Source organism: Mustela lutreola, chromosome 17, assembly GCF_030435805.1.
Source record: "Mustela lutreola isolate mMusLut2 chromosome 17, mMusLut2.pri, whole genome shotgun sequence".
In the NCBI taxonomy this organism is placed as follows: Eukaryota; Metazoa; Chordata; class Mammalia; order Carnivora; family Mustelidae; genus Mustela; species Mustela lutreola.
Window position 1 is genome coordinate 49,170,390 of NC_081306.1, and position 19,507 is coordinate 49,189,896.

Below are 19,507 nucleotides of genomic sequence, written 5' to 3' on the forward strand. Positions count from 1 at the left end.
GGGGCGCGGCCGCCAGGGAGGCGCAGGGCGCACGGTCCGGGCGCAGGAGGCCCCGCGGCGGGGAAGGAGGAGCGCCCGAGAGGCCTGCACTGGGCGACGACGAGCCCCGCGAAGGAATCCGGGCGCCTCCGCAGGTGCGCAGAGGAACGTGGGCTTTAATCACAAGGAGCGAGCAGCACCGCGCTCGACCCGGGCCTCTTCCGGCACCGTCCGCACTTCGTGCCGGCGCGGGTATTTCCTCTTCAAGCCGAGGCCGACCCCAGACGACGCGGTCACGGACACCTCCCGGCTGGAAACACACTCAGGTCGTCGCGCGGTCTCGGGACACCGTGTTCTGGTTCATTTCAACGCGGGCGGGCGCCGGCCGCGGCTCCGCTCTCCAGCCGGCCCCGTCCAGGGGCCGGGGTGTGCCAGGGGGATGCGCTGAGCGCGCCGAGCGCGGAGACGGAGAGGCTCGCAGGGCGGGGAGGGGCCCGGACGGGAGAGCGAGTCCCGCGGCGCCACAGGCAGGGGCCGGAGCCCGGGCCGCCGGCGCCACAGCGTAGTCCCTGGGGGCGAGGAGCTGACCGGTGCAAGGGGGACATCTCCGGCCAAGGAAGCAACTTAGAGGCGTGGGGTCAGGACGGCATCTGTTCCCGGAAAATGCATCCCGGGTCAGATAAAAGGGCACAAGCGTAATCTCGAAAACTGCCACCCAGACGAGGTAGGCAGAAAGGGAGCGAGACCGTGCGCGAAGGGGGAGCAACGAGGAGGAGGAGACGCCCAGCCGGCAAGGGGAGCATCTGAAGGGCCGCGCGAGACACTGCGGACGCCGAGAAGAAAATGCCCTCCGGACTGGGTAGCTGGGGGTGTCTCTGTTACCCAGGCAGGTCTCCGCAGAAGAGGGCGGCGGCTCGGGACACCTGGGTGGCTCCGGTCGTGATCCCAGGGTCCTGGGCGGGAAGCCTGCTTCTCCCTCTCCTACTCCCCCTGCTTGTGTTCTCCCCCTCTCACTGTGTCTCTGTCAAATAAATAAATAAAATCTTGGGGCGGGGGGCGGGGAAGCCGCGGGGCCTGACCCCAGGAACTGGGCTTCTTGGAGGCAAAGGAAGCACCAGCGCGCAAGGGGTGCAGTTTTCTGACTGGGAGATATTTGGACATGTTCGTATGCCACAGAGCCACCTGAGAGGACACAGAGGGGTCCTGTGTATGGAGAAGTGGCAACAAGGATTTGCTGCAGACCAGGGAGATACGTCTCTCTCTCGGAGGCCAGTGGAAAGAAGACCAAGGGGCACAGGACAGGAGGCCGGAGGCAGTGTGGCTGAGCAAGCTGCTGGTTTCAACTGGCTTACGTTAATGACCCTGTAAGGAACTGGAGAGATCCAAAAGGGAGGCTGAAGTGAGCTTTCCCCAGGGCAGAAAGGACATGTCCCCATCCTTCCCTGCAGGAGCCCTCTTCAAGCCCATGGTGTCAGTGTGCCCTTGTGACTTTCTCACATATTCTCCCAACTTCTCAGCTATTTTTCAAGAGACAAATGTTTTCAGGGGCATCTGGGTGGCTCAGTGGGTTAAGTCTCTGCCTTTGGCTCAGGTCAAGATCCCAGGGTCCTGGGATGGAGCCCGCATCTGGCTCTCTGCTCAGTGGAAAGCCTGCTTCTCCCTCTCTCTCTGCCTGCCTCTCTGCCTACTTATAATCTCTGTCAAATAAATCTTAAAAAAAAAAAAAAAAAGACAAATGCCTTCTAATGCATTTTCCTGCATTGTAAATTTGGTAAATATTTCTTGGATTTGACCTTGCTTTTGTGATATTTAGCGTAAGACCACTTATTCTGCACCTTCCCCCTCCATCATCTTGCTCTGGAGTTCCATTAACCCTGTGTGTCTCACTAGGTGAGGTACTTTAATTTCTCAGGTGTATAGCTTAGGTTACTCCATGCCATAGAGGAAATATTGGGCATATTCCTGGAGCATAATTTTTAATACCAAGATTATTAAGAAAAATATCTTAACATAAAAAAACAATAAAGTATATGTAAACATTTTAAGTGTTTGAGGCTTTTGAGATGGCTTGTACAGGTGTCCTGTTTATTCCAGGATAACCGGTTCCATACAGCTTCACCTGTGGGAAACCTAGGCACCATTTTGCTTGTTGGAACATCATCTATCCAACCTCTTTTCTTCTTTCCTTATTCAGCTCAGTTTAGGTCTTAGGACCAGTCTTTGAAAGTCTGTCTCCTTCCTTCTAATCTTTCCTCTTCCAGCTCCATTCTCTACACTGATGCTGTAACGTTTATAGGAGTGTGAATCTAATTATATCATTCTCTTAAAAAATGTCAAATAACCTAAACCACCTAAGTATAATGTCTGCCTATTTCTTTTTCTTTCATTCATTCTTTTTTTAAAGCAAGTTTATTAAGCAAGTATACAGAAAAAGCTCTCAGGAGTGAGAGGGGTTCTGACAGAGTTGCCCTCTGCCTGTTTCCTTACCTGAGCTCCACTCATGTTCAAAATGTCCCAGCAGTCCTCACCAGCTTACAGAACCCCTTGGTTATGCTCCTTTTTCTCATACTTTCAGGATTTTACACTCTTCCCTCTGCGTGGAATGCCCTTTCCACAACCCTCATCTACTAGCCTGGAGACTATCCCTTTAAGATTTAGTTCTCTAACACTATCTAGTCTCTCCCGGGAAAGTTACCCTAATTTCTTCCCCACCGGTGTGCTTTTCTTTGCCACAAAGAACCCCGTGCATACCTCACTTACTAAATTATGAGCCTGAGTGTGTGGACAGTGCCTCGTGGTTACTGCTGAAACCCTGTGCTTATAAAATACACATATTAGTTGAGACTGAAATATGTTCCAAATCTCTTTCTAAGAGCCAGAAGACTGAATTACATAACTTGTTTCTTCAGGTCAAAATCTAGGTTTGTAGTTTATTAATAAACAGCAACAAAACAAACTCTCCAACTCAAATGCACAGTGCGAGAAGCTCTAAAACTTCATCAATGTATCCGATTTTAGGAACTCAGTCTTATTTAATCTACGCTAGAATACAGGATTAAAAAATAAGTGACAGAATTTTCAAGTTTTATTTTCTATGTTTCAACATTCATAATACAAACTTTAATCTGATAAAATCTGACCCCAATCAGACTGTTATTTCCATTTGTAACTAGTTAAATCAGAAAAAAATTTAATTTCAAATATATGCCACCAAAAATAAATATTCACTTAATGTAGTCTTATCTGTTTTTTATCAAAAGATATTTCCTCCCCAAATAAAGATTCTAAGATAAATTCAAGATTCCTTTGAAAGAAAAAAAAAAAGGATACCTTCTAACACAGTGAGCTTATAAAACAATGCTAGGGGACTGCTAGGCACACTTACTCTAAGAGGAAAGTATGTCCACTGAAAAGGAAATTTAAAACATGACCTTAAACTTTTATGAAAAATTTTAACGGCCTTTACTTCATTTACTTTTAGCTATTCCATAAATACCGGGAGAGAAATTAGTTTGTAATGAAACTTAAAAAAATTTCTTTTTCCATAAAGCAAGCTTATCAATCTTTCCCTTTGGCTCCTTCTTCCAATCCTCCTTCACTGTGCTGAAGAGCTTTTGAGTTCTTCCAGATTTTTGGGTAGGCAGGTGGTTTCTATGCTGACTGGGCTTTCCAGGTAGGTAGTTCCTGCACAGGGTTTTCCAGTCACTGGATCTATGACTCGTCCGACTTTGAAAATGATCTCGGCCAGTTCATGTTTCACGTGCTTTGTTCGTGGAACAGGTAGAGCTTTGAGAAGCACAATATCCCCAACTGTGCACTGCTGAAGAGCATCGTGGGCAAAGTAGGTTTTTCGTTTATTAAAATACTGTTGAAAGAAGGGGGAATAAAATAGTAGTTCCCATGTGTGATCTGACAATACAGTACAGAATATGAAAAAGATGCATGGAAAACAAGCTGGGACTTGGGGGAAAAATAATACACTAATACAGAAATTACCTGCTTAATTTCTGGAAAAACAGCTGAATTCTAGAGTGGATCATGTCCCTGAGCTCTCCAGCCTAATACCCTCAGTATCCTTGGTCTATCAAGCATCATCATTCTTTACCCTTATTTAAACTCTTTCTTCCTTGTGGAGCCTTCTCTCCAGCCTATAAACATGCTACTTTCACTACTAGCTATGTGATCTGGGGAAGTCACTTAATCATTCCAAGCTTAGTTTTTTTTTTTCCTCCCCCAGCAAAAAATGAAGCTCCAATATCTGCATCTCTAAAGTTACCCAGAGAATCAAATGCTATAATATACAAAAAACACTTAGCTCCATGTGTGGCTCAAACTGCAGACTGAGCCACAGATGGCCATCAACAACCTTGCTACAGAAAGTATTTTCACTCTACATGCGAGAAAACAGGTCTGGAGTAAGGCAACGGGCACAGCTAGTAAACAAGAGTCCATATTCAAGCTAAGGTATTCTGACTCTCACGACAATAACCATGCTGTCAGTTTCCTGCTTGCTCCTGTGTTATTATTGTTAATATGCTCCCTAACCCACTTGGTGTCCCCTTCCCTCAACTCTGTCCCCTGGGTGGCTCAGTCGGTTAAGTGTCTGTTTTTGGCTCAGGTCATGATCCCAGAGTCCTGGGAACAAGTCCTGCATCGGGCGCCCTGCTTCTCCCTCTGCCCCTCCCCCTTCCTGGGTGCACTCTCTCAAATAAAATCTTTAAAAACCAAAACTCCCTGTCACCTCTGCTCCTGTGTTTTTCATCCTAGATAGCAAAGCGCATTTCTACCTCCCTGTATTCCCAACCTTGAATGCAGAGCCATCCCTGGCACTTTTTCTTGCTTCCTTGCACTTCTAACAAATCAAAGACTATTTTTTTCTGAAATCTACTTTTCCCAATCCATTTGCATTACTTCAAGGACTGTTTAGGTCCTTATATCCAGTTCTAGACTTTTGCAAAAGCCTTCTTATCTACTTCCTTACATCCAGTCCTCACCTGTGTCTCCAAGTCTGCCTTCCTTTGTCTATATGATAAAATCCAACAACACCACATCCAAGGCCTCTCTCAGTCCAGCTCCCAGTGTTCTTCCATTCACTCAACAACAGTCAGTGCCTATGGGGGTCAAGCTCTGGGCTTGATCTTGCCAAAGTACTTGTTGTTCCTGCACAATGTCATGCCCTTTAATGGCTAAAAGAACTCCCATAAGCCACTCATGATGGCCAGAATGACTCCCCCACACCTGGTCCTTTGGATAAAAGCCTTTCTGAGATTCAGCCCCAATGTCTCTTAACTGAGGATGCCCTCCTTCACCCATGTGGGAAGATAACAAGTGTCCTGCTCTCTGCTCCCAGTACTTTGAATACGAACGACTACAGGAGTTATCAGACCCAGTTAAAATTAACTCTATGTGTCCCCGGAATTTGAGAATGGACCACGATCAATTCGCTCCATTAGACCCACAGGTCAGCACAGCGTCTGGCTCACAGCGGATGCCCAGGGCATCTGTACTGGCGGAACCGTTTCTCTGCTCAGAACCCACAACGTGCTGTGATTTACCAGTGTCTTCTGAAAAAGGACATCCCTCACCTTTAATAAATAGGGATCCAAAACCAGTCTGGTCACTCTCACTTTGGCTGTTTTTTGCATTGCTGTTCCAATCACCTTCCCCACGACCCACTTGGCGTGGACGGACGAACGAACTACTGACATCACGTGGCTCCGGTCACCTGCAAAACAAATCCCGAAGTTCAATGTGCGGGCTGTTGGGCTCCCACAATGAATTCTGTTGCGAGAACCGCCGAAGTTCAGAAAGCTCTGCCGGCCTTCCGGCACCGCCGCTTCGGAGACGCTCGCGCTCCGCCTCCTTCCCCCAGCCTTCCACCTCACACCGGGGACGGAGCCGGCCTGGTCGTCCAGGCCTCAGTCTCCCCGCGCGCAACGGGAGCGAGAACAGGCTCCCGCCGCAGCAGTGCTTTGAGGGTGCTTGGTCGCGGCGTCCCCGATTCCGTTCCTTCCGCTGGGCGTGCCCGTGCCCGAAGGCTCCGGCCCCGCTGCTCGCGCGCAAGGCCCAGACGGCCGGGACCTCCCCGGCCCCGGGAGGGCACCCCGGCTGGGTCCGTCCGCCGGGCCTGGGGTACGCTGGGGTGACTGACCCTCCCGCCCCGCACTACTCCAGGGTCAGGCACTCGCCTGGCCTCCAGGCTCTCACTGGGCCTAACCCTCCTCCGGATTCACCCACTGCAGCTGCAGGACGCCGGCCGCGCTCGCCAACCTGCTCCGCTTTCGCCGCGCGCGGTGCGGACGGGCGGCGGGAGCGTGGGCCGGAGCGTGATGACGTCATGTCCTTGCACGACGGCTCCTCTCATTGGCCGCGTGGCCCACCGGCCACGGGCGGAGTAAAGGCGTGGCTCCGCCCACTTCCCTCAGAGGGAACCGCGGACCGTGGGTCAACGGGGGACCTGTACCTGCGCCTTGTCCCCCCGCGGTGCTGCTGAGGCGTGGCGGATTTCAGCCTTTCCTTTAACTATTCCATTCGGCTTCCTCTTTTTCTGCCGAGCTCCCAGGCTTGGACTAGGCCTTTCAGAGCAGAGGAACCTCGTTCATTCATTAAACGCCGGACACAGGACACTGCTAAATGATGAGACCTAAGCATTCTACCCCACAGCTGCTTTAAAGAAACACTGTAGGTTTTTGTGCCCAGTTTGGTTTTACACGTTATTTCTCAAGATCTGTGAGACGGAGAGAAGTCCAGCGTTGGCACACACTTACTGCGCCAGTGACGGAGGAGCTCCGCGGGCCGTGAGCTGCTTGACCTTCTCAGAGGGACGGAAAACTGGGACTGTGTTGGGAAATTAAGAGAAACGGAAAACAATAGCTACTGGCACAGACAATTTGAGGGTCAAAATATGGGTATGGAATCCTGTCTTTAACCATTGAAACATCTTAGCAACTGGTGAGGGAAGACTGAAAATAAGAATTCTCCCATACTTTAGTCTGTCCAACACTCACTTCTTTCTTAGCAAACTGGTCTAGAACACCGCTTAGATTCTGTGCTAGGCAAAAAGATGCGATAAAGAAGACTCCTGCTCTCAAAAAGCCCACAGTCTAGTAGGGACAGGTGAGTAAAGAAACAAGTATTCCCACCCACAGTACAAAAGGGTTCCCCTTTCTCCACATCCTCTCCAACACACGTTGTTTCCTGTCTTGTTGATTTTGGCTACTCTCACTGGTGTAAGGTGGTATCTCAGTGCGGTTTTGATTTGAATCTCCCTGGTGGCTAATTCCTTAAGAAGTGAATAACAGAGCCATCCTGTGACCCTGCAATTGCACTGCTGGGAATTTACCCCAAAGATACAGATGGCGTGAAAAGAAGGGCCATCTGGGGGCGCCTGGGTGGCTCAGTGGGTTAAGCCGCTGCCTTTGGCTCAGGTCATGATCTCAGGGTCCTGGGATCGAGTCCCGCATCGGGCTCTCTGCTCAGCAGGGAGCCTGATTCCCTCTCTCTCTCTCTCTGCCTGCCTCTCCATCTACTTGTGATTTCTCTCTGTCAAATAAATAAATAAAATCTTTATTAAAAAAAAAAAAAGAAGGGCCATCTGTACCCCAATGTCCATGGCAGCAATGGCCACAGTAGCCAAACTGTGGAAAGAACCAAGATGCCCTTCAACAGATGAATGGATAAGGAAGATGTGGTCCATATACACCATGGAGTATTATGTCTACATCAGAAAGGATGAATACCCAACTTTTGTATCAACATGGATGGGACTGGAGGAGATCATGCTGAGTGAAATAAGTCAATTATCATATGGTTTTGCCTATTTGTGGAGCATAAGGAATAACACGGAGATCACTGGGAGATGGAGATGAAAAGTGAGTTGGGGGAAACTGGAGGGGGATACAAACCATGAGAGACTGTGAACTCTGAAACAAACTGGGGGTTTTGGAGGGGTGGGTGAGCCTGGTGGTGGGTATTATGGAGGGCGCATATTGCATGGAGTACTGGATGTGCTGCATAAACAGTGAATTCTGGAACACTCAAAAGAAATTTTAAAAAATAAGTAAAAATTAAAAAAAAAGAAAGAAGTGTAAAACAATTGTACGTTATAGGAACCTTGAGAAAGGAATGCATACTTTTGTGGAGAGAGAAGGCTTGATCAATACATAGCCCTTGACCAGGGGCTGTATAGCTTGAGGGGAGAGGGACATGGGATTTGGGAAGGGGATTTGAAGCAGAAAGGAGAGCATGTGCGGGGGTGCTGGGGTGTGAGAGACAGTATGATGAGCAGGAGGCTGATACAGGAAAAGAATGACAGGGATAGAAATTGGTCAGAGATAGGCCTCTACCTTGTTAAGGGCCTGACCTCACTTTTTGTTCTAAATGATGAGAAACCTTTGAGAGATATGAATAGTTTTGGTAGCTTTCAACATCATTGTGGTAGGAGTGCGGAAGAGAGGAGAGATGTTGGGGAGATTGGAGGCTAGATGCTTTGTCAGGGGATGGTGAAAACCTAAATTGAAGCAGTGGGAATGGAAGAAAGAAGGTGGGTTGGAGAAGTGATTGGGAAATTGGTCATGTGAGGCAATGGGACAGAGAGGAGGTAAGAGTGTGCAAGTGAGGCAAAACCTTAACATGTCCACAACTGAGCTCCTTGTCCCTCAACCTTATTCCACCTCCTTTTCTCAAAGGCATCATCATGCACTCAATTAGTCAGACACATCTTGGATTACACTCTCCTCTCTTCTTTTATGAGTATTGTCATTTCTACTTCCCAAATATTTATTGTCTATTTCTCTCCATCTCCACTAACCCAAGCCACCATCATTTCTGACTTAGACAAATGCAACTGCCATCCTTTAATTCTTTGCTTCCGTTCTTGTCTTTCTCTACATAGCAGTCAGAATACGCACATTGGATCATGACATTTCCTTGTTTAAAAACCCTATATATGGGTGCCTGGGTGGCTCAGATGGTTAAGTATCTGCCTTCAGCTCAGGTCATGATCTCAGGGTTCTGGGATCCAGTCCCAGGTCAGGCTCCCTGCTCAGTGGGGAGTCTATTCTCCCTCTGCCCCTCCCCTGCTTGTGTTCTCTCTCTCTCTTTCTCAAATGAATAAATAAAAATTGAAAAAAACAAAACAAAACCCTGACTGCTTCTCATTGTACTTGAATACATTTCAAGATCCTTAAAGGGCCTACAGGGTTGTACCATTTAAGAGTGCTTTTGGTGAATGTCTATTAGTCAGGTAAACAAATAGAAGTTCTTAGGGGTGATGTCCCATCATGAAACAGCGTGGTTTTTTTTTTTTTTTTTAAGATTTTATTTATTTATTTGACAGACAGAGATCACAAGTAGGCAGAGAGGCAGGCAGAGAGAGAGGAGGAAGCAGGGTCCCCGCCTAGCAGAGAGCCCGATATGGGGCTCGATCCCAGGACACTGGGATCATGACCTGAGCCGAAGGCAGAGGCTTTAACCCACTGAGCCACCCAGGCGCCCCATGAAACAGGGTGTTGAGAGGTTTGCAGTCCAGGTCTAGTGAGGGTCTTAACAATGTCATCAAGGAGTCATGTGCTTTCTATCTTTTATCTGCTATCCTCAGTGCTTTGGCTTGTTACCTCATGGGTACAAGATGGCTGTGGTAGTACCAGGAAGCACATTGAGTATCATGGCATAAAGGAGGAGCAAGGGCAGCATCAGCCCATCTGTCTTTTTATCAGGGAAACAAAAACTTCTGCTTATGTCTGCTTCACCAGTACTGTGCCATATGGCCACTTATTAAAGCCTCAGTTTTAAGAGAGGCTGGGAAGATGTGTGTACAGCATCTTTACCTCAGTATTGGAAGCAGGCAAATGAGAAAGGGGATTGGGAGTGGAAGTTGGGTTAAGTATGCAAAGTAGCTGCCCTAAATGTCTTTTGTTTACTTCTCCATCTCAATTTACATTCATCATCCTGTTAGCCACTACGCTCCAGTTTTACTCTTAGCTTCTTGCATAAGCCAAGTTTAGTGAATCCTTTTATCCTGAGATTCTAGTCTTTCTTCACTACAAAGAAATTCTACTTTCTTCTTTCTCTTCCTCCCTTCTTTCATTTTCTCTTTGCTTCCTTTATAGTTTCTCTTCTTTACTTTGTAATTATTTCTTTCTGGAAGGTCTTGAAGAATTTAGATTTTGCATAGGTTAAAAATGTATATATTTGTACCTTTTTAAGACCTTGAAATACATAGGAATTTTTCAGATGATTAATTAATTTATAATCTATTATTTTGTTAATCCCTGGCAAAAGTGTATTTTTTATAGCCTTAGAACATGTCATTGTTTCTTTCCCCACTCTCTTTAGATCTCTATGTTCTATTTGGCATTTCCTTTTTAGACAATCCAGCATTATTTATGTCAAAATTTTCCCGCACAGTTTTTTTTTTTTTTTTTTTTTTTTTTTTTTTTTTTTTTTAAAGATTTTATTTATTTATTTGTCAGAGAGAGAGGAGCGAGAGTGAGCACAGGCAGACAGAGTGGCAGGTAGAGGCAAAGGGAGAAGCAGGCTCCCTGCCAAGCAAGGAGCCCGATGTGGGACTCGATCCCAGGACGCTGGGATCATGACCTGGGCCGAAGGCAGCTGCTTAACCAACTGAGCCACCCAGGCGTCCCTTCCCGCACAGTTATAGAACCTTTTTAGCATTTGAAAATCACTTCTGTATGTAGGTTTTCTTATCACACATTTTTACAGATTTTATTTTATGGTTATGTGATCCACTCATTTTATATTATTATAAACCAGCCACACTCTATTTTCTACCATATCTCTGAAGTGGATGTTAATTCTTTCATATCTCTGCATCATCATTAGACTAAGTTGTACACATTTTATTTTTCAAAGTTCTTATCTAAATTTCAGTTAGTTTACGTATAGTGTAATAGTCATTTAATGTGTACGATATAGTGGTTCCACACCTTCCACACTACACCTGCTGCTCATCACAAGTGCAGCCCTTAATCCCATCTCCTATTTAGCTCCTCTCCCCACCTCCCCTCCGATAACCATCAGTTGTTTCTCTATAGTTCAGAGTCTGATTCTTGGTTAGCTTCTCTCTCTTTTTTCTTTGCTTATTTGTTTTGTTTCTTAAATTCCACAGAGGAGAGAAATCATAGGGTATTTGTCTTTCTCTGACTGACTTATTTTATTTAGCTTTATACACTCTAGCTCCATCTGTGTCATTGTGAATGGCGAGATTTCCTTCTTCTTTATGGCTGAGTAATGTATAATCTCACATCTTCCTTATCCATTCATCGATTGATGGACACTTGGGCTATTTCCATAATTTGGCTATTTCAGGTAATGTTGCTATAAACATTGGGGTGCATGTATCCCTTTGGACTAGTATTTTTGTATTCTTTGGGTAAATACCTAGTGGTGCAATTGCTGGCTGATAGGGTAGCTCTATTTTTAACTTTTTGAGGAAACTCCACACTGTTTTCCAGAATGGCTGCATCAGTTTGCATTCTGATCAGCAGTGCAAGAGGGTTCCCCTTTTTTTCACATCCTCACCAACAAGTGTGGTTTTATGTGTTGTAGATTTTAGCTGTTCTGACAGGAGTGAGGTAATGCCTCATTGTGGTTTTGATTTGCATTTCCCTGATGCTGACCAATGTTGAGCATCTTTTCATGTGTATGTTGCCCATCTGTATGTCTTCTTTGGAAAAATGTCTGTTCATGTCTTCTGTCCTTTTTTGAATTGGATTATTCATTTATTGGGCATTAGGTTTTATAAGTTCTTCACATATTTTGGATACTAACCCTTCATCCAATATGTCATTTGAAAATATCTTCTCCCATTCCATAGGTTGCCTTTTAGTTTTGTTGACTGTTTCCTTTGCTGTGCAGAAACTTTCTATTTTGATGAAGTTTATTTTTGCTTTTGTTTTCCTTGCCTCAGGAGACATATCTATAAAGAAGTTCCTATGGCCGATGTCAAAGAATTTACTGCCTATGTTCTCTTCTAGAATTTTTATGGCTTCAGGTCTCACATTTAGATCTTTCATCCATTATGAATTTACTTTTATGTATGGTGTAAGAAAGTGGTCCAGTTTCATTCTTTTGTATGCTGTTCTCCAGTTTTCCCAACACCATTTGTTGAAGAGCCTGTCTTTTTTCCATTGGATATTCTTTGTCAAAGATTAGTTGACCAGGGGCACCTGGGTGGCTCAGTGGGTTAAAGCCTTTGCCTTCGGCTCAGGTCATGACCCCAGGGTCCTGGGATTGAGCCCTGCATTGGGCTCTCTGCTCCATGGGGAGTCTGCTTCCTCCTCTCTCTCTCTGCCTGAGTCTCTGCCTACGTGTGATCTCTGTCTGTCAAATAAATAAATAAATCTTAAAGATTAGTTGACCATAATTCTATGGGTTCATATGGGTTTTCTATTCTGTTCCATTGATCTATGTGTCTATTTTTTTTTTTTTTTAAAGATTTTATTTATTTATTTGACAGAGAGAAATCACAAGCAGATGGAGAGGCAGGCAGAGAGAGAGAGAGGGAAGCAGGCTCCCTGCTGAGCAGAGAGCCCGATGCGGGACTCGATCCCAGGACCCTGAGATCATGACCTGAGCCGAAGGCAGCGGCTTAACCCACTGAGCCACCCAGGCGCCCTATGTGTCTATTTTTTGTGCCAGTATCATACTGTCTTGATCACTACAACTTTGTAATATAACTTGAAGTCTGGAATTGTGATTCCTCCAGTTTTCTTTTCTTTTTCAAGGTCTCTTTGGCTCTTGAGGGTCTTCTGTGGTTCCATACAGATTTTAGGATTATGTGCTCTAGCTCTGTGAAAGATGTTTTTCGTGTTTTGATAGGGATTGCATTAAATATGTAGATGCTTTGGGTAGTATAAATGTTTTAATAATATTTGTTCTTCCAATCTATGAGCATGGAATGTCTTTTCATTTCTCAGTCTTGTCTTCAATTTCTTTCATCAGCGTTTTCATAGCTTTCAGAGCACAAGTCTTTCATCTCTCTTTGGTTAGGTTTATTCCTAGGTATCTTATTGTTTTTGGTGTGATTGTAAATGGGATTGGTTTCTTAAATTTCTCTTTCTACTGCTTCATTATTAGTGTATAGTAATGCAATAGATTTCTGAACATTGATTTTGTATCCTGTGACTTTACTGAATTCATTTATCATTCTAGCAGGTTTTTGGTGGATTTTTTCAGGTTTCCTTCCTTCCTCCCTTTCTTCCTTTCTCCCTCCCTCCTTTCCTTCCTTTCTTCCTTCCAGAGATTTTTTTCCTTTCAGAGATTTTATTGATTTGACAGAGCATGGGCAGGAGAGCATAAGTGGGGGGGGCGGGGCTGTCAGAGGGAGAAGGAGAAGTAGTCTCCCCACTGAGCATGGAGCCTGATGTGGTTTGATTCTAGGACACTGGGATTATGACCTGAGCTAAGGGCAGATGCTTAACTGACTGAGGCACCCAGGTTCCCTCTTTCAGGTTTTCTACATAGAGTTGATGTCATCTGCAAATAATGAAAGTTAGATTTCTTCCTTGTTGACTTGGATGCCTTTTATTTCTTTTTATTGTCTGATTTCAGTGGCTAGGACTTCTAGTACTATGTCCAATAATAGTGGTTAGAACGGACATCTCTGTATTGTTCCTGACTGTAGAGGGAAAGCTCTCAGTTTTTTTCCCATTGAGGATGATATTAGCCATGGGTTTTTCATATATGACCTTTATTCTGTGGAGGTATGTTCCCTGTAAACCTATTTCCTTGAGGGTTTTTGATCATAAATGGATGTTGTACTTTGTCAAATTCCTTTTCCACATCTAATGAGAGGATCATATGGTTCTTATCTTTTATTAATGTGATGTATCATGTTGATTGATTTGTTATCATGTTGATTGATTGATTTGTTAATAATTGAACCACACTTGTAGTCCAGGAGTAAGTCCTACCCGATCATGGTGAATGCTATTTTAAATGTATTGCTGGATTCAGTTTGCCAGTATTTTATTGAGAACTTTTGCAACTATGTTCATCACAGATATTGGGCTGTAGTTCTCTTTTTCAGTGGTATCTTTATCTGGTTTTGTTATCAGGGTAATGATGGTCTACAGAATGAATTTGGAAGTTTTCCTTCCTTTTCAATTTTTTTGGGATAGTTTTAGAAGAATAGGCATTAACTCACTTTTTTTTTTTTTAAAGATTTTATTTATTTATTTGACAGAGAGAGATCACAGTAGAACAGTAGACAGAGAGGCAGGCAGAGAGAGAGAGAGAGAGAGAGAGAGAGGGAAGCAGGCTCCCTGCTGAGCAGAGAGCCCGATGCGGGACTCGATCCCAGGACCCTGAGATCATGACCTGAGCCGAAGGCAGCAGCTTAACCCACTGAGCCACCCAGGTGCCCCACTTTTTTTTTTTTTTTTAAAGATTTTATTTATTTATTTGACAGAGAGAAATCACAAGTAGACAGAGAGGCAGGCAGAGAGAGAGGAAGGGAAGCAGGTTCCCTGCTGAGCAGAGAGCCCGATGCAGGACTCCATCCCAGGACGGTGAGATCATGACCTGAGCCGAAGGCAGCGGCCCAACCCACTGAGCCACCCAGGTGCCCTGGCATTAACTCACCTTTAAATGTGTGGTAGAATTCGCCCATGAAGCCGTCTGGTCCTGGACTTTCGTTAATTGGGAGTTTTTGATTACTGATTCAATTTCTTAACCAGTTACCAGTCTGTTCAAATTTTAATTCTTCTTATTTCAATTTTGGTAGTTTTTTTTTTTTTTCTGACAGACAGAGATCACAAACAGGCAGAAAGACAGGCAGAGAGAGAGGAGGAAGCAGGCTCCCCGCTGAGCAAAGAGCCTGATGCAGGGCTCGATCCCAGGACTCTGGGATCATGACCTGAGCCGAAGGCAGAGGCTTTAACCCACTGAGCCACCCAGGTGCCCCTCAATTTTGGTAGTTTATATGTTTTTAAGAATTTATCCATTTCTTCCGGGTTGTCCAGTTAGTGGCATATTGTTTCTCATAATATTCTCTCGTACTTGTTTGTATGTCTGTGATGTTGGTTGTTGTTTATCCACTCGCATTGGTGATTTTATTTATTTGGATCCTTTCTCTTTTCTTTTTGATAAGTCTGCCTAGAGGTTTATCAATTTTATTATTTTTTTTTTCCAAAGAGGCAGCTGGTGGTTTCATTGATCTGTTCTATTGATTTTTTGGTTTCTATAGCATTTATTTCTGCTCTAATTTTTATTATTTCCTTCCTTCTGCTGTCTTTAGGCTTCCTTTGTTCCATGTGTAGTTTTAGTTTTGTTTTATCAATGAAAGGAGGTGAATCAGGATCTTTCTGTGCTGCCATCTTAAACCCTCTCCATCCCGTTTTTCCTTCGCCCATTAAAATTTTGAGTTATTTGTTACTTTGCTATTTACTTGTAGGAGATTCTTATATATCTTGGATATTAACCTGTTATTGGATACATGATTTGAAAATACTATCTCCCATTTCTAGGTTACTTTTTAATTATTATTATTATTATTATTATTTTTATCCCTTTGCTCTGCAAAGTTAATGAGTCAACTTGTTACTTTTGCTTTTGTTTTCTGTGTCATTTTCAAAAAAAACTATTGACAAGACCATGTCAAGGAGATTCTCTGCTATGTTTTCTTCTAGAAATTTTATGATTTGAGATCATATGCTTAAGTTTCTAATCCATTTTGTGCTCCTATTTTTTACACACTGTAGTCTGGTATAAAATAACCATTCAACTTTATTATTATTTTTAAAGATTTTATTTATTTATTTATTTATTTATTTATTATCAGAGAGAGAGAGAGAGTGCGAGCGCAAGAAGGCAGAGAGGCAGGCAGAGGGAGAGAGAGAAGCAGGCTCCCCACTGAGCAGGGAGCCCGATGCTGGACTCTATCTCAGGACTCTGGGATCATGACCTGAGCAGAAGGCAGCGGCTTAACTGACTGAGCCACCCAGGCGTCCCCAGTTTTATTCCTGTATATATGTTCATTTAGTTTCCCTAACAAGGTTATCCTTTCCCCATTGTATACTCTGGAAACTTGGTTGAAAATTTGTTGCCTATGTGTCATATATTTCTAGGAATTCCATTCTGTTCTACTGGTCTATTATCTCTTTTTATTAGCATGATTTTCTCTAGATATATCCATATTGTGGTATATATCAGTACTTATTTCCTTTTTATCATTGAGTAATATTCTGCTTTATGAATATAGCACATTTTGTTTATCCATTCATCAGTTATTGGATATTTGGGTTGTTTCTGCTTTTGGTCTATTATGAATAATGCTATGAATGTAAATTTTGTACAGATACATGTTTTTATTTTTCTTGGGGATATACCTAGGAGAATTACCTGTCAGATAGTCACTCCACATTTATCATTTTGAAGAACTGCTGACTCTTCCAAAGTAGCTGCACCAATTTACATTTCCAGCAGCAGTGCCTGAACATTTCAATTTCTCCCACTGTCCTCCCCAACACTTGCTATTATTTTAGTTGTAGCCATAAAAGAGGTTTTGAAGTATTATCTCATCATGCTTTTGATTTGCATTTCCTCAATGGTTAATGATGTTGAGTATCTTCTCATGTGTTTACTGGACATTTTTCTGTCTTCTTGGAGAAGTGTCTATTCAGATTTTTTGCTCTTTTTCAATTAGATTGCCTTTTTTTAAAAAAATTAGGTTGTCCTTTAAAAAATATTTTTATTTGAGAGAGGGAGAGAGAGAGAACAAGTGAGAGCCTGAGCCGGGAGGGCCCGGGAGGGAGGAGAGGGACAGGGAGGAGCAGACTCCTGGTGAGCAGGGCGCCTGACGCAGGACTCGATCCCAGGACCCTGGGATCATGACCTGAGCCAAAGGCAGACACTTAACTGACTGAGCCACCCAGGCGCCCCCATTAGCTTGTTTTTTTATTGCAAGTTTTCCACAAATGGCCTACTAGATCTGTACATATTCTAAATATGAATCTCCGTCAGATATGATTTGCAGATATTTCTTTTTTTTAAAAGATTTTATTTATTTATTTGACAGACAGAGATCACAAGTAGGCAGAGAGGCAGGCAGAGAGAGAGAGAGAGAGGGAAGCAGGCTCCCCGCTGAGCAGAGAGCCCGATGCGGGGCTCGATCCCAGGACCCTGAGATCATGACCTGAGCTGAAGACAGAGGCTTAACCCACTGAGCCACCCAGGTGCCCTGATTTGCAGATTATTTCTTTCCAGTCTGTGGCTTATCTTTCTACCTTCTTGATTATTTCCTTGGCAGCACTTTTTTTTTTTTTTACATTTTGATAAAGTCTGATTTGTCTATTTTTTTCTTTTGTCATTGTGGCTGTGGTATTGCATCTAGGAAGACTATGATTATTCAAGATTATGAAGATTTAATACTAAGTAGTTTTTTTGTTTACCATTTTTAAAAAAAATTATATTTACAGATCTTATATTTAGTAGGTCTTTGATCCTTTTTGAGTTTTTTTTTTTTTAATGGTGTAAGAAAGGAGTATAACTTTATTCTTTAGTATGTGGACTCCAGTTGTTCCAGCATCATTTGTTTAAAAACTCTTCTTTCCTTATTGGATTGTCATGACACCCTTATTAAGGAACGTATGTATTGCATGGAGCACTGGGTGTGGTGCATAAACAATGAATCTTGGAACACTGAAAAAATAAAATTAAATTAAAAAATTGATGGATCATCATAAATGTAAGGGTTTATTTATGGACTCTCAATTGTGTTCTATTGATCGATATGTCTAATCTATGCCAGTACCATTGTGTCTCGATCATGATAGCCTTGTAGTAATTTTTGAAATCAATAAGTGTGAGTCCTCTACCTTTGTTCTTTTTCAAGAATATTTTGTCTATTCTTGCTCTTTGCATTTCTATATGAGTTTTAGGATTAGTTGGTCCGTTTCTGCAACCCCCTGAGAGTTTATTAGATCCGTGTTAGATCCGTCTTCTGCCCTTCTCAGCCATTGTTCGTTGCCTTCTTTCACTGAAGACTTTCTTTATCCTTTGCATTTTCTTTAAAGATTTCATTTATTTATTTGACAGAGAGAAATCACAAGTAGGCAGAGAGGCAGACAGGGGCGGGGGGAAGCAAGCTCCATGCTGAGCAGAGAGCCCAATGTGGGGTCAATCCCAGGACCCTGGGATCATGACCTGAGCTGAAGGCAGAAGCTTTAACCCACTGAGCCACCCAGACACACCTTTATCCTTTGTATTAAAATATTTCGGTTTCATGTTTCTCGCAGATGAAATATTAGACTTACATAACAAATGTGCTCATCTAACTATCTGATCCTGAATATAAGAGTGACACCAATAAATGGAACCAATAAAATACCTTCATTTCTAAGGATATTGGAATGTTCAGATCTATTTGGAAACATTTTGGTGAATGTTAGCTGATAGTATGTTACAAGAAATTGTAAGAAGATAAAACTTCTCTAAGGGCAAACATTTTTCAGACAAAGGGCCTGTTTTCAGGTTTACTCCTTGCCTTCCTCTTGATAATACGCCTGCCCTGTTTGTCATGGGATGTGAGTTGTTATTGTGATGAAGGGATTGTAGTGTGTGGAATAATGTCTGACCAAAATTCATGTCTACCCAGAACCTGAGAATGTGACTTCATTTTGAAATAGGGTCTTTGCAGATGTGATTAGTTAAGGATCTTAAGATAATATCATATTGGAATTAAGGCAGGTGCTAAAACCAATGTTATAAGAAGTGAGGAGACAGAGATACACAGAGAAAAGGGCCATGCAAAGATTGAGAAAGAGACTGATGTGATGCAGCTGTAAGCCAAGGGTTTCTGGAAGCCCATAGAATCTAGGAAGAAGAAAGATTTTCCCCTGAAGTCTTCAGAGAGAACATGGCCCTGCTGAAATCTTGGTTTTGTACTTTAGCCTCTAGAACTCAGAGGATACATTTCTGTTGCTTTAAACTTCTTAGTTTGTGGTAGTTTGATATGTCAGTCCAAGGAACTTAATAAGCTGGTGTGTGTGAAGTTATAACATTTTCATTAAAAATATTTTATTTGTTTATTTGACAGAGTGCTAGAGAGAGAGCACAAGTCAGCAGAGTGGCAGTGAGAGGGGGAGAGAGAGAAGCAGGCTCTCCGCTGAGCAGGGAGCCTGATGCAGGCCTGATCCCAGGACCCTGGAATCATGACCCGAGCCAAAGGCAGCCGCTCAATGAACTGAGCCACCAGGGCACCCCTGAAATGTGAAGGTAGCAGACTTTGATAGAATAAGCACTTTCAAATGTACCATTAAGACTAGGGGTCAGCAAACTGTAACCTATAAGCTGTATCTGGCCTGCTGCAGGCTTTAAAAATTAATTCCAGTGTAATGAGTATACAGTGTCATATTAGCATCAGGTGTACAATGTAGGCTAAACAATTCTTTTTTTTATTAATTTTTAAAATTTTTATTAACATATAATGTATTATTAGCCCCAGGGGTACAGGTCTGTGAATCGCCAGGTTTAGATACTTCATAGCACTCAACATAGCACATACCCT

At 43.4% G+C, this 19,507-nt stretch overlaps 1 protein-coding gene across 2 annotated transcripts; it reads right to left on the reverse strand.

The window, feature by feature from the left end:
- Positions 1 to 3,046: 3,046 nt before the first annotated feature.
- MRPS17 (mitochondrial ribosomal protein S17) lies at positions 3,047 to 6,307 on the reverse strand. Of its 2 annotated transcripts, none has more exons than XM_059153996.1 (3): positions 6,168 to 6,307; positions 5,565 to 5,704; positions 3,047 to 3,844 (listed from the first exon to the last, which is right to left on the reverse strand). In XM_059153996.1, the coding sequence occupies exons 2-3, from the start codon at positions 5,685 to 5,687 to the stop codon at positions 3,575 to 3,577; spliced, it is 393 nt and encodes a 130-aa protein (XP_059009979.1). In that variant the 5' UTR covers positions 5,688 to 5,704; positions 6,168 to 6,307; the 3' UTR covers positions 3,047 to 3,574. The 2 variants fall into 2 exon arrangements, with proteins under 2 accessions (XP_059009979.1, XP_059009978.1); XM_059153995.1 differs by having other exon boundaries at positions 6,187 to 6,297.
- Between the last annotated feature and the right edge of the window lie 13,200 nt (positions 6,308 to 19,507).

Bases quoted from the DNA above. Each gene is read 5' to 3' on its own strand.
- MRPS17 (XM_059153996.1), bottom strand. From the start codon at position 5,687: ATGTCAGTAGTTCGTTCGTCCGTCCACGCCAAGTGGGTCGTGGGGAAG. The intron at 3,845-5,564 runs GTGAGGGATGTC...TTCTTTCAACAG, and splicing joins TGGATCCCTATTTATTAAAG to TATTTTAATAAACGAAAAAC.